The following is a 13,834-nucleotide window of genomic DNA, read 5'->3' on the forward strand; positions in this document are numbered from 1 at the left end:
GAGTTTTAGGGTCTGATATTTTTGTGAAATGGAAGAAAAGAAAGGAGTTAAATATGTATTCATAAGCAAAACTGATTAGAGCCTAGACACCATGAGAGATAAAATCTTTGGTTAATCTCTCTGAAAAAGTAGTATGAACTTGACACTAACACATGTTGAGATCAATGTAGTAACTTTAATAATTAAATTCTCTAAAAAATCTACACAAATTAGACCTCAGCACTTATAAATATCGATATCAAATTAAATTTTGTCGTCTCCTTCCCCTTAACACTATAAAAACCCCAAACAAAAATTCTTTTCAACCTAAACCATAAATTTTTGTAAGTATTTTTTATCACAATTATATATTAATTGTAATATGCTTAATGTTTAGGAATGTTAGATGTTATTATTGTTTTATTACCATTTTATAGTTAGATTACTTGAACAAATAACACTTCAAATGTGTGCTCTTAGAATCTTAAGAACTCAAATCCATCGTAAAGGATTAAAAACGTTTGAACAAGAATTAAAGAACTATTTGATAGACAGAGGCGAAGCCAGAAAATTTTTTTAGGGGGGGCTGGATGAAATTTTAATTTTTTATAGTTTATATTTTTATAATTTGCAAAGGATTAAATTAAATTTTTATAATTTTAAGGGGGGAAACGTACAATTTTACATATACTAATTTAAAATTTTTAAAAAATTTCAATGGCCTAAAATGTAATTTTCTATTTTAGGGGGGCCGGGGCCCATGCTAGCCCTATAACAGCCAAATTTTTTAGTGGTGTCGGAAACAGTGATTCGAAATCACTAAATCCGACGAGTAAGTTTAGAAATTTTAACAAATAATAATTATAGGCCAAGCGCGAACTTAAAAGAATTATTTTTAATTAGTAAATTTTGCGATTTTAAAAGAATTAATCAGGTAAATTTGGTTGAAAACTAGGTATCGAGACCTTGGATTTATAAACCGAGCCATAAATATTTTTATAAATATTTATGGAGTGTTATTAAGTTAGTATTAAAGTTTCGTTAGAAAATTTTAACGTTTGGTTAGTCAATTAATTAAAAAGGACTAAATTGAAAATAGTGCGAAATTTGTTAAATTGTGATTAAATAGTTTAAATGATTAAAAATGAGGGATTTAAAAGGCAATTGGACCCAAATTGTATGGGCTGGACGGTTGGGCAAGAAAATCAGCAAAAAAGACAAGGAGAAACAATGGCAAAATGGGAAATTTTACAAATTAAACATATAAAACAAGACAAATTTGAAAAATCTAGAGATATCATCATTTTTCTTCAGCAAAAATGCCATGGGAGGTCTGAAAGCTGCTGGTTTTTCATACTTTGACATATGTGAGTTCAATTCTTACCCTTTTCTTTGAGATTTTTATGTTTTTGTGACTTTTACAATTAGGTCCAAGTGTTTAATTCATTAGTTTTTGATTTTATGAACAAAATTAAAAGCTATCATTGATAAGTGTTAGCTCTTTATGATGAAATAAAATGAATTTGAAGCTTTGATTTTGTTGTTTGATGATTTTATCAAGTAATTTCAATAGATATTGATTTTAGGACCTAATTGTGAAAAAGTTGTGAATTAAGGTTTAGTGTTAAAATTCTGAATAGTTTAGAATGATGGAATAAAATGTTAATTGAGAAAAATTAGCTTAATAGATGGGCTAATTGAGCAAGGACTGAATTGTATGACCTTTGAAATTTAGAGGAAAAATGGTAGTAAACCTCTTGAACTAAAACAATATTGGACAGCAGAAGTAGACTAACTTTGAAAAATCACCATAAATTGTATAAATCGAATTAGAAGATGAATAAAATATTAAATTAAAGCTTATTGAGTCTAGTTTTTCATAGAAGAAGCGGTGTAAGCAATGGATTTGTAAATTATGAGATATAATGAATTTTGTGAGACAATGTTAGAATGAATTCGGGTTCCCCTGTTTTGACTTTGGAAAATCACCAAAAATTGGAGAAAATTAATTAGAGTCTAAAATTTATATGCTTAGAATCCTTAATGAGTCTATTTTTAATATAAATCAATGGGAACATTATCTGAGTTTTGTAATGTGATATAATTAATTTTTAGTGAAGAGAGGTCAGAACTGTTGGATAGTGAAACAGGGGAAACTTAAATGAATAAACTGTACTAATTGGATAAACAAAAAATTCTTAAAATTTTATGGTGGAATTATATGTGAGTCTAGTTTTAGGGAAAATTTATGGATCTTAATTTTGAGCTCTTTAGCTCGAATTATAAATAATTGAGTGACTATGACTCGTATGAATAGATTGATGTGAGCATTAATAAGTAAATTGTGAAATCGTACTTACAAGAATGTTATATACATTAAGGATGTGGAATGGAGACGAGGAGGAGAAAAAAATATATATGAATATTCAGTTAGCATGGCTAATTTGCATGTTTAAGCTCATGGACTAAATTGAATAAAAGTAAAACTTTAGGGGGCAATTTTGTAAAAATGTTAAAAATGACTAAATTGAAGGGAATAAATTGTTTTATTATCTAAATTAATAAATTGAATGAAATTATCAATTTAAAATTGGGTGAAATTTGGAAAAATGGTAAATTACCAATATGCCCCTAAATTTTGGTATTTTTGTAATTTAGTCAGGTAGGTTCGGATACCCTGAATGAGCATGTAAATATGAAAATTTAAGTATTGTATCGTATTTTATATGATATTTTGAATTGAATATATGAAAAGGATGTTACATGAAACATGAAACATGAAAATGAATACTAAATAATATAAATTAATTGAAATTATTCTGAAAATTTCGGTAATGCCTCGTATCCTATCCCGGTCTCAGGTACGGGTATGGGGTATTACAAGCCCCCTGGCTACGCCCCTGTTGATAGATCCGAATAATAATAGTTTTGTTGAACATATTATAAACCTAATGACAAGTAACAAATAATTTGAAAATGTTATATAAAGATTAAAGATGAACATATTTAGTATAGAACTTCAATGAAATCGCTGTAACCACTATAAAGAAAAATACTTTGTATCATGTTCGATTACTAGAGACGAAAAGAAATAAGTTTTAAATGATAGAAGGGAGACTACGAGGATAAGGATCGTCTTAGTTAACTCAATAATGTATATTAAAAATAATAATTGCTCATTCTTTCCTTTGTGTTTCCATTTTGATATATATAAGATTGGATAAAAAAAATTTAATCCATTATTGAAACATCATGGATATAGGGTTAAGATGGTTCTCATCACCATGCTCTTACTTAGCACAAGTGTTAAAGCCAGGGCCGAATTAAAAATTTTTTTAACAAGGATAAGAAGTTAATTATAATTTTTTTTATAGATCAAAAGTTTATTATATATTAATTTAGAACTTTGTAATTTTTGAAGGAACTAAATAAAAAAAATCATTTTTGGGAGAATTAATTTATAATTTTTATTTATTTATAAAATGATTGAATTAAAAAATTTTCATTATAAGGGATAAAGCTCAATTTCTCTATATATTAATTTATAGTTTATCTATTTATAAGAAGACTAAATTGAAAAAAAAAACATTTTTACGGCCCAACCCTTGACTACTCTCTTAAAATTCGCCACTAGTCGAAGCATTATTAACTATGAAAAAGATCTTACAGATTAATTGTTATTAAAATTTATTGTATGCCCTAAATCATATATAAGATTAAACTAGATGATGTTTCTATATCTAATTGATGTTCTAGGAAGTTCATTTTTGTAACAATAAGTAGGCATGGAAAGAAAACTAGTTTGAATATAAATGCAACAAGTGAATTATATTAAAGAAAAGAAAGATAATTAGATATTGTTATCAGTATAAGAGTATGTGAGTTTTAGTGCGTTGAAACACGTTAACAAAAATTAGGGAGGGGTCATTAGTAATTATAAACATTCTATAAAATATATATATTAAAAACCTAAAATGATATTAATGTTAAAAAAAAAAGTAAAGCATTAACATTTATAAAAAATAAAACTTATATAGCATACTTAAAAGTTATTAAAATTGAAGTAAATAAATAAAACCATTCATCTAAAAAGCTTTATTCAGACTAATAATTACATAAATAAATAATAAAAATTATATAAACAACATTAAATAATTAAATATCCCAACTACTTTCAACTTAAAAGAAAAATAATAAAAAAAGTACAATATTAGAAATAAAATCCCCACCGGAGGCAATATTTTTTCACTGAACCAATGAAAAGTAACCCCCGGGGGTAAAGCTCCCATGCTCCTATCGCACCCCCCATTGTTGGGGTTCGGCAAGTTCCCCATGGAACGCTAATAACTAGTTCTTCAACTGTTAAAACGACGTCAACTCATCATCACTTTCAAGGATCCAACTCTTCATGTTGGATCCTCCTTGTATAGTTTAAAGGGCAATGAAGAAAGAGAAAGAAAAAATAATCAAGGGGGGTTAAAAGGAACTAACATCATAGTTTAACGGCGGCAGTTCTCTTTTTCTTCTGATGTTGTTGGAGCAAGGACGGTGGTTGTTTCCTTGTTGGTTAATTCATGTGGTTGACTAGCATTTCTTACTCTAAGCAATTTGTTGCTATTTGATGAAGCTGCTGATCGTATTGTGCTTGTTGGACGCCCATCTGATTGTTTTGGAGGATCTACATTTTTTGGACTTTGGGGTGTTGTTGCAGTATTCTCTCGCTGTGAAGATGGTGGAGGAACAGGAACCAGTTGAACCACTGATTTTCTCCATTTCTTTCTCTTGTCAGACTTTGGTGCATTATGTTTAGCCTGTTAAAAAAGAGTAATCTCAGCATGATTCTCTAAATCTATTGTCAACAACAGGCAAGAATTTTCCATATTTGAGTTATGTAAGGTCATAAATTGGTAGAAGTAACTTGGAGGCCAATTGGCTCATTTATTAAAAAAATGAGTAAATTAATCTCCCTATAATAGAACATACAAAATGAAATCTAACGTCTAAAATAATGCTCTTCATGGTACTTTTACCGTGATAAATCTTACCAATACGTTTCCAATGTCCGTGAGAGCTTTTCTTGCATCACCATTGTCATTTGTTGCAACTGCCTTCTCACTCTCTAATGCATTCTGTAATAGCACTGCACCATGAGCAACAAGGTTCTTCTCTTCTTCATTAGTGCCAATATCATTGCCAATATCATTTGCCATGTTTACTTCTATTTCTCTATTGGAACATTTGGCCGAAGAGCAATCACACGCCTGTCCACAACAACTTCCATTTGCTCTACAATGGCATTTTGATGTCTTGCACAAAGAGTTGTTACAATTGCAGCATAATAATCCATCAGTTCTCCCTTTAACCTCATTAACGTCTCCCTTGTTATTTTCCAAGTCATTGGCATCTGATTTATGAATTCCCATACTTAAAGCTTTGTCTCTAGCTCTATGAGCTTTTCTCCTATCCGGCTCTTTTTCAGATTGCACCCAGTCATCATCATCGCTTGCTTTCTCGTCTGAATGTTCTGACGGAGATGTATCCATGTCCTCTGTAAAATTTACAGAGTTTCGCTGTTCCTATAATCATAAATTTCAAGTCAGAAGTAATTACTAGAAACCATTCCACTTTTTGTAAAGGAGGGGAGTGAAACCGACCAGTTTCCGCAACTCATCAGTTTCGCCATTTGAGTGCGGGATGTAAGAATCCGCTGTTTCTCTAATGGAGTGTTTAATGATTGCATTCTGTTATAGGACTCATGCATGCCAAATCAGAGTCTAGATTACAAGCACAAGGGACATCAAAGTAGAATATCGAAGAACCTTATTTTTAACACCAATAAGAAATGAAACCAACCTTCAATTTCACTTCACGCGTGAGAGCAGCCTTTTCTGCAGCAAGTTGTCTAGTAAGACCACTAAGTACCACCACCTTTTCATTCAGATCTTTCATTTCTGCATCTTTTTCTCGGCAATGAACTTCTTTATCTCGCAATGAGCACCTTCAAAGAAGGGACATCAGGTTAATACTTGAAGCAAAACTATGATAACGGAGCAAAAAGTTGAAGCAAATCAATTTAGTAAACAATGGAAATAGAAAGATTTCATGTGAATGCGATTTTTCTATTTGGAAAGATGCGTTACCTTGAGGATGATGCTAAATTGAAAAGATGGTTCATAATATGTCTTGCATCACCAAGAGACCGAACATGGTTCCACCGTCCTCTTCCACTAAAAGTACGTTCACGTTCTTCAGCTTCAGACAGTTGTGAGGCCATAGCGACCAGAGTGCTAGAAGTAGCAGCAAGCATGTTTTCTAGAGCAAAAATCCTTGAGTTTCTTGCCTCAGCGGACATTGTCTCGTGATAATCTCTGCTGCATTTTGGTAGCATTAAAAGAAAAGTACCTTCACAAATATGGGAAGAAGAAAAAAGAAAAAAAAACAATTTAAATTAAGAAGAGAAAAAACAAAAGCAAAAGTTTTAACCTTAATTCACTGTGCTTAAGTATCTCAGATTCTTCCTTCAGTCTTGAAACCTCCCTGGCCATCTTGGCTCTCCTATGGTACAAACAAACAGAACATATTTTGATATGTCAACGCCATTATAATAAAAGTACCATAAGAAAGCTTCCATTTCCAAGCTGAGATCTTCCGTAATAGAAATTAATAGATATTAAGCCTTATGTTGAAAAAATTCTGTCATCCTTCACAAATCGAAGAGCATTTTGAAATCTAATTTATCTTTTACAGAATGACAAACAGTCATTTCTTTTCTTGCCTTTCCCTTGGAGGAGGGAGGAAGCACATTGGCATCCTTGGTCAATGCACAATCTTGTCTAAAATAAGTAGACAAGAAAATAAAGATGAAAAATAAAACTGAATACGAGACAATATAAAGAAATGTAAATGATCATGTTTTAACAAGCATTCAAACATCAAAGAAACAATTAAATGGTCAACCTTGTCAAACCAGAAGATCTAAAATAGTAGACATTAGCAACGTAGACCATAACTAAAACAAAAATAAAGAAAGAAGGTTAAAGGCAATCAGCTCAGACTCCAAAGATTTAAAGCAGTACACTCGTGAACCAGTATTAAAGAGTACTAAAAGTAAATCCTGAATTGCAACAAATCAATGCTCAGACTATATAAGTGAAATAAACTGGAAGGCTAAGCTATTTATAGCTTGGAATGGTATCTGCACATGGATTAATAAAAAGGACTCACTCTTCCACTTGATGTTCATATTCAGAGCGTACTTCATGTACCCGTACTGTGACCTCAAGTTCATGCTCCACAGTCTGCAGTATTGCCTTCAACAGAAGAAAACATATTATATCAAAAAAGAAAGCCACTTAGAACATGAACTAAAATCTACAAGTAATAAATATAACCCCTATCATGTCAATTCAGTAAAATATGTTCGACCAAAACTGATTGGTCTAAGCAATTCCAAATCATTCTATTTAATCTGTTTGCTGTTATCAATACCTGAACTCCAGGACCATTGCCATTTCCAGCGCCTGCACATCAAAGATATTATTGCCATTGAGTGATAATTACACCAAAAAGAAAAAGAGAGAGAGAGAGAGAATAAACTGCATGATGCAAAAATGGTTCTTACTAGAAGCTTCACGCGAGGAAGCCTTTCGGGATTCTAGAAGTTCCTTTAGCCTTTTTGTATCCATAGCAGCCTCTTCGGTCTTCCTTTGCAAAACCTAACATGCATAAGGAAAGAGTGAATGCAGTTCCTTAGAATTAGAAAGATCAAAGCTTTCCATGTAAAAATAAATGTCCCCCACCATCTTTTGCCTCTGATTTTGAGCTAAGAGCTTGTGCATCTCATACTCATTTCTTCTTCCCTCTTTCTTAAGCTGGTTGTCAGAAAAAGAGAGATTACTCATATGTTGACAAAGAAAATTGTTGCTAGATACAATTCCCAGAATTTGCATGTACCTGATGAACCTCTTTCTCTCGCGATGCTTTCCATAGCCTAAACTGCTCGGATTCTTGCTTGATCTTTTGTTGCAGTTGAACCTAGGAAAATACACACACACACACACATTATTTCTGGTAGCAAAAATTCTATTCCCCTTTTGAAAGAAACAACTCCAGTTTTTAAGATGAAAAAATGGAGAGCTTGGGTCAATATTCACCTTCTCAGATTTGATTCTCTGAATCTCTTCCTGAAGTCTCTTGGCTGCTTCATCACTTCTTTGTTTTTGTCTCAAAAGCTGAGCTTGAGCATCTTGCTTCTTCTTCAACTCTGCAACCTGTAAAGCAAAAAGCTATATAGTAACTGATAACTGCTGTTGATAGCAGGGGAAAAAAATTCAAAACGCACCTGTGACTCAAGGACATTTAATTTGTGCAGGTATTCTTCCCTTAACTTTTGAGCACCAACATCAGAAGGAGAAGAAATATTGGCTAGATTTTGTCTGAGCTGATCAATTTCTTTCTGAAAATTGACAAATAAAAAGAAAAGGAATTAATATTATAGGATACCACTAATCACAAAATAACACTAACTTTAACAAGGGGACTAACCTGCAAAGCCTTTTTCTCTAGTTCCAACTCAATAACTTTCTTCTCATAATGTTGTCTAAGAACTGAGGTGTCAGAACTTGTAAAACGTTTCATTTCAGCCTTAAACATATAAAAAGCCATTTCGAAATATATAAAATGAAAGAACATGTGAAGGAGAAGGTAAAACCAAAATGGTCAGAAAAATATTTTGCATTTGAGTGATAACATAAACATCTTAACAAGTGATTCACAAAAAATTGTAGCAATAACTAGATCAAGCTGTTCTGCCTCTATAAGGACAGCAGGTCAAAAAATCCTATAAACACTTCACTGCCAAATCTTCTTGAATCTTCTCATGTATTGGTAGCAGTAACTTAAAAAAGAGAAACTGAACAACCAAAGTAAAAGTGTAATGAACTAAGCACATTACCTCTTTCTGTTCAAGTCTTTTGTCCAACTCCATAAGTTCCAAGTCCAATTTTTCTTGGAGAGTAGAATGTTCAAGCTCCTTTTCATTATCCTCAATCTCATCTGGGTGAAGGAAGAATTATTCATATATGCCTTAGCTCTATGGTAAACTCTTAAAAAGTTGAAAAGTGAATCGAAGAAGAGTTGAAATGACAAAAATAGAAGAAGAGAAGAAATTAAGAATAACTTTGGCTGAGAATTATGTGTTTACTTTTCAACAATGTAATTCGTCTTATGATGAACATACAAGAAAAGTTTAACAAATAAAAGGAGTTAGTGTCTGACAAAATAATGAATGGTAAGAAGGTCACTACTTGCCCAATTTACCTGAAGAAGAATAATCATTTCCAGAAGAAAATAGCAAGTCCTTTGAGGTTTCATCTTCATCTTCATCTTCATCTATGCAATCAGAAATTCGTTTACACTTTGAGCTGCTTAAGCTTTTCACGCGTATCAATTCTCCTTCCAACTCTTGAATTTTCAAAAGATAAGTTTTCATCAAGTCAAAATCCTGGAATAATGCAAAAGCACGTGAGAACCAAAGATTATCTTTGTTAAAGACTAGATTCAATAGCTGGCACAGACCTTACCTGATTCTGGTTAAAGTCAATCTCATCCCATGATTTACCATTACGAACTAATTCAATTTTCGTTACCAGTTTGTCTTTCTCAACCTGAAATATTAAATTTACAGGAGATTCTGTTTTCTGTTTGACCAGCTACACAAGTATACTTCAAGCAAAAGGGAATTTTATATTTATAACAAACTAAAGACAAAAACAAAAGGGAAAGAACACCTGAGCATCAAGTGCACGTTGAGCTAATTGTTCACTAGTGAGCCTACGTTCTTGAAGCTCTTGTCGTAGCTCTCCATTGCTTGCTTCAAGTAAAGATACTTTGTGCTTGAGAATCTGGAGGGGGGAAAAAACTTTAAGCAAGCAGGTAAAGAAAGTCTGGAGATATGTTTGGATGTTCTATGTAAAAGTACCTGAAGTTCATCAAATGATGCATTACCATCACCACGATAAAACAAAAGTTCAGCTTGCAATTGCTCAATTTGGCTCCGCATTGCTTGCAACTGAGATGCCATTGGATCACGGTTTACCTAATCAAGTAGAAGATGAGAAGTTGTTAGAACAAGAATTATATTACCCAACAAAGAACATTTCTTTTGCAAGTATGTTACACAAGTGTCTTACAACTGCCTTATTCTGAATGTTTCGAGCACGATTGGCATATTTCAAGGTGTTTAGGGTTTCTTCAGCATTGGTGTCAGCCGGACTAACACAAGCTACTAGCAAATATAGAAAAAATCAATACTTTTGCATACTAAAAAATTGAAAGTAAAATCCTGGTACTAGTAATATATCAATAGTGACAACTTTTAATGCTATAAAAGATAAAAACAACATACCAATCATCACAGTTTTGCTGTTTCCTCCAAGAGAATCCTGAGAATTTAAAATTCCATAAAAAATGTTAGGTTCCCTTCTGGAGTAAGTAGTTTCACTGAAGGCCATTTTTATAAATATATTTTATGTTTCATGCAAATTTAATTACAAAACAAGGAGAATTATAGCCAGTACATTTAAAACGAATAACATTCCAGATCCAAAGAAACACGAATATCACCACATCCAAGTAAAAGTCTTAGAAAAGAAAACTGAACATATTTCCCTGTTCTTGATTTAAGAAATATCCATTTTCTAGCTGTTAATGCTTTTCCATCATAAAATGTGACACAATAAGTCATGACTAAACGAGCTCACTTCTATGGCTAAATGAAAACTGAGTTATAACAATTTGATTTACCCTGTTCGACTTTTTCCTGAACAGTCTACTTCAACAAAATGAAAGCATCCAATTAAAATTACAAGTAGTTGAAATGATTGTTCATAAATATCTGGATAGATCACTATTTAAAAAAAATTGCATTAATTAGAATAAAAAGAATCAAAGAGCCTGCCTGTAACAAGCGAGTCAACTTGCTATCACGATATGGTACATGTCCCCCTTCTTTCCTCTTCTTCTCATCTCCCAAGGCACTAATCACATTCCCTAGAGCTAGTAAACCTTAATTGATATGAATTCCTGAAAGAACAAAATGTCAAAATTTTAGATAAAAAAATAAGTTTCATATTGTGGCTTATTTAGAACCTATCACTATTTTAGTAAATAACATAAGGCATTGGAAAGCAAATAATCAGATATACCTTCTTTAAACCGCATTCCATTTGCACCTGTTCGTTTTGCACGTTCTGAGCCAGCAAGGTCCACTAAATGAAGCTTTGCACATAAGATGTCATCAGCGGTATCATCATTTACCCCACTTAGGCAGCTAGCAATCTTCTTCTGCTCCATGCTTATTGTAAAGATGGCATGTGAACGACTGGAAACAGCGTGACGAGCATTGCATTTGAAATAAGCACAAATTTACAAAATATACGAAAATTACATGATTTATGACTATGTAAACCTTATATATCTAATACATTGAACACAAACTAAAAAATCATTCTATACTTGTCAAAAACTAAGTAAATTGAGATATAAGCCAATTGCAGAAATTTTTTGTATCATTTATATGATATTATTACAACGGTCGTGGTATTTTAAACCAAAGAGAATATTGATTCTGGTAAAACCAAAAAAAGGGCAAAAACTACTAAAACATATTGCTTCATAACCCTCACCTTGATTGGCTGTTCATATTGGTACTTCCTGTAGCACGAGATAAAGAACCTCGTGCTAAATTTGATGCCATCTCTTCTTTTGTCCGAACTTCTGCCTCAGTCACCCCAGAAAGTGTTATTCCTCCATTCCCTGCTTCCCTAATTTGTATTGGAGGTCTTCCGGGACCCGTAGGCTTCGGAAGGGATGCCCCTTCAACTTTAGACAATGAAGCTTGATGTGAGTCGAGTAAGTCGAACACTTCTTCCTTGAATATCTATCAAATTCAAATATTACTGCATAAGTAGACTACCTGATAAAAAAAAAAGTTAAAAGAAATATTTTTTAGCCAACGAAATTACCTCAATAAATGATACTCTCATCAAAAATTCCGTGGAGTGTTTCATTGTCTCAACTCTTCTAAATATGCTATCCATAACTTTAGGTATAATCCCACCATTACTTCCCTCCCCCGTGTAATTGGTTCCCATCGTATATGTTTTACCAGAACCCGTCTAAAGAAAACCAGAAATACAACATCATTGCTACTCAATAGTAAAATTTTATTGGGAAAAAAAAGCTTAATAATAATTAAGAAAACCCTCAATAAAACAAAATGAAACTAACCTGACCATATGCAAGTACAGTTGCATTATAACCATGAAAAAGTGCATCAATCAAAGGAGCAACACAATCATCATAAATAGCAAAAGAAGGCGATCCCGCTCCCCCATAAACGTAATCATAAGTAAAGGCATGAGACTCAATTTGAACCTATAATCGTAACCATAAAACAATAAATAAACAGGAATTTCTTTCGATATAAATTTTCAAATTCAATAAATTCATTATGATTAATACCTGAGGTTCGCCGGGAAGGACGGTGATGCAATCAGTGCATCCATGGAGAAGCTCTGCACTAATCAACGGCCGAATATTAACGGCGACTCTCACGGAATCGGGACTCTCCATCTCCTATATAATGCGATCAAAATCTAAAAAAAGAAAAAACCTAAATCAACGAAAAGAAAAAGGATAATCAAAGTATCAAACTATGAAAAACATCTTTAAAATTCACTCAAAATCAAATGCATCACATCTAAAATCCTAAACCTGATTGAAGAACACAATGCTTGAAGGAGATGGAGCTTTTTTCTTTCTTTCTTCTTTTGAGTTTTTGGTTTTAAGTTTCTCTTAGACGTTAAAAATTTTGAATTTTCGGAGGAAAAAAAAGACGGGAAGGTCTGAATTCAAAAATGTTAAATTGAGAGTAAGAGAGAGTATCACGTGACTTTCACGTGAGGTAACGTCCGACAGCGAGACAGACAGGTAGGATAAGGTTAAAAATTGGGCGGTAGTTAGGGGCTTAGGCTTAAGGAGCGGTTAAGGTTGGCGCGCATTGGTCTAATCCTGTCTTAAACCTTTTTAAATCATTGATTATAACTAATTAAAACTGCTTTTGAGTAAATTAAAGAAAATTAGGTGGAGTTTGATTTACGTCACATGTTTTATTTTCCTATAAATAGAAGCCACATATTGGCGATAAGGAACGGACAATTTAGTCAAATCAATTATTGTATCGAAAATGAAATTTATTGTGAATAAAAAAAGTACTGAAAAATAAAATAAAATAATTACAGATTATCCCTCCTTTTTAGTTATTGCACGTAATAGATATATTTTTAATTTATAAATAATGTAATTTTATTTTAATATTTAATATAATTATATAAAGTAATATTATATAAGGTGTTTAATAAAATTAAATATATTAATTATTTCGATTACTAAAATTTTAAAATAATAAAAATTTAAAACCTTAATTAAATCTTAATGAAATTTAAAAACTTTTTGGTGATTTTTAGCTAAAAAAATACCTAATTGTTGTTTATGCGTTGATTTTCTAATGATAAAATTTAATTTTATATTATTCAAAATTTAGTAATATAAATTATATCTTTTATATTTAAAATTTAATAATAAAATTAAAATATTATTCTAATATTAATGTAGTAATATTATAAATAATAATGTATATATTTTTTCAAGTCAAAAGATTACGAACTCATATTTATTTATGTACACACATACTATAAAATATGTATTATTAACCTAATAAAAATTTTAAAATCACGCATCGTGTAATAGAATATATATTGTGTTTAAAAAAACTCAATACTTTCGGAGTATATAA

At 31.8% G+C, this 13,834-nt stretch overlaps 1 protein-coding gene across 2 annotated transcripts; it reads right to left on the reverse strand.

Annotated features, from left to right (window-relative positions):
• Positions 1-3,998: 3,998 nt before the first annotated feature.
• Positions 3,999-12,905, reverse strand: LOC107943898 (kinesin-like protein KIN-4C). 2 transcript variants are annotated; one of them, XM_016877707.2, is made up of 28 exons: positions 12,754-12,905; positions 12,502-12,635; positions 12,268-12,414; positions 12,003-12,155; positions 11,664-11,917; positions 11,184-11,359; positions 10,937-11,043; positions 10,385-10,421; positions 10,170-10,264; positions 9,959-10,075; positions 9,768-9,881; positions 9,561-9,644; positions 9,298-9,481; positions 8,933-9,033; positions 8,524-8,622; positions 8,321-8,434; positions 8,133-8,249; positions 7,933-8,013; positions 7,779-7,850; positions 7,601-7,694; positions 7,468-7,499; positions 7,204-7,289; positions 6,463-6,534; positions 6,120-6,350; positions 5,833-5,977; positions 5,634-5,720; positions 5,025-5,555; positions 3,999-4,790 (listed from the first exon to the last, which is right to left on the reverse strand). In XM_016877707.2, the coding sequence occupies exons 2-28, from the start codon at positions 12,610-12,612 to the stop codon at positions 4,479-4,481; spliced, it is 3,753 nt and encodes a 1,250-aa protein (XP_016733196.1). In that variant the 5' UTR covers positions 12,613-12,635; positions 12,754-12,905; the 3' UTR covers positions 3,999-4,478. The 2 variants fall into 2 exon arrangements, with proteins under 2 accessions (XP_016733196.1, XP_016733197.1); XM_016877708.2 differs by lacking the exons at positions 12,003-12,155; positions 12,268-12,414; positions 12,754-12,905 and having other exon boundaries at positions 11,664-11,691; positions 12,502-12,578.
• Positions 12,906-13,834: the final 929 nt, after the last annotated feature.

The sequence above is a fragment of the Gossypium hirsutum genome, chromosome A06 (genome assembly GCF_007990345.1).
Source record: "Gossypium hirsutum isolate 1008001.06 chromosome A06, Gossypium_hirsutum_v2.1, whole genome shotgun sequence".
Taxonomy (NCBI): domain Eukaryota; kingdom Viridiplantae; phylum Streptophyta; class Magnoliopsida; order Malvales; family Malvaceae; genus Gossypium; species Gossypium hirsutum.

Excerpts from the sequence above, each read along its gene's own strand:
- LOC107943898 (XM_016877707.2), bottom strand. The coding sequence starts at position 12,612 with ATGGAGAGTCCCGATTCCGTGAGAGTCGCCGTTAATATTCGGCCGTTG. Across the intron at positions 9,034-9,297 it reads AAATGATTATTCTTCTTCAG|ATGAGATTGAGGATAATGAA; the intron begins GTAAATTGGGCA and ends TCCTTCACCCAG. Across the intron at positions 6,351-6,462 it reads CTTAAGCACAGTGAATTAAG|CAGAGATTATCACGAGACAA; the intron begins GTTAAAACTTTT and ends ACCAAAATGCAG.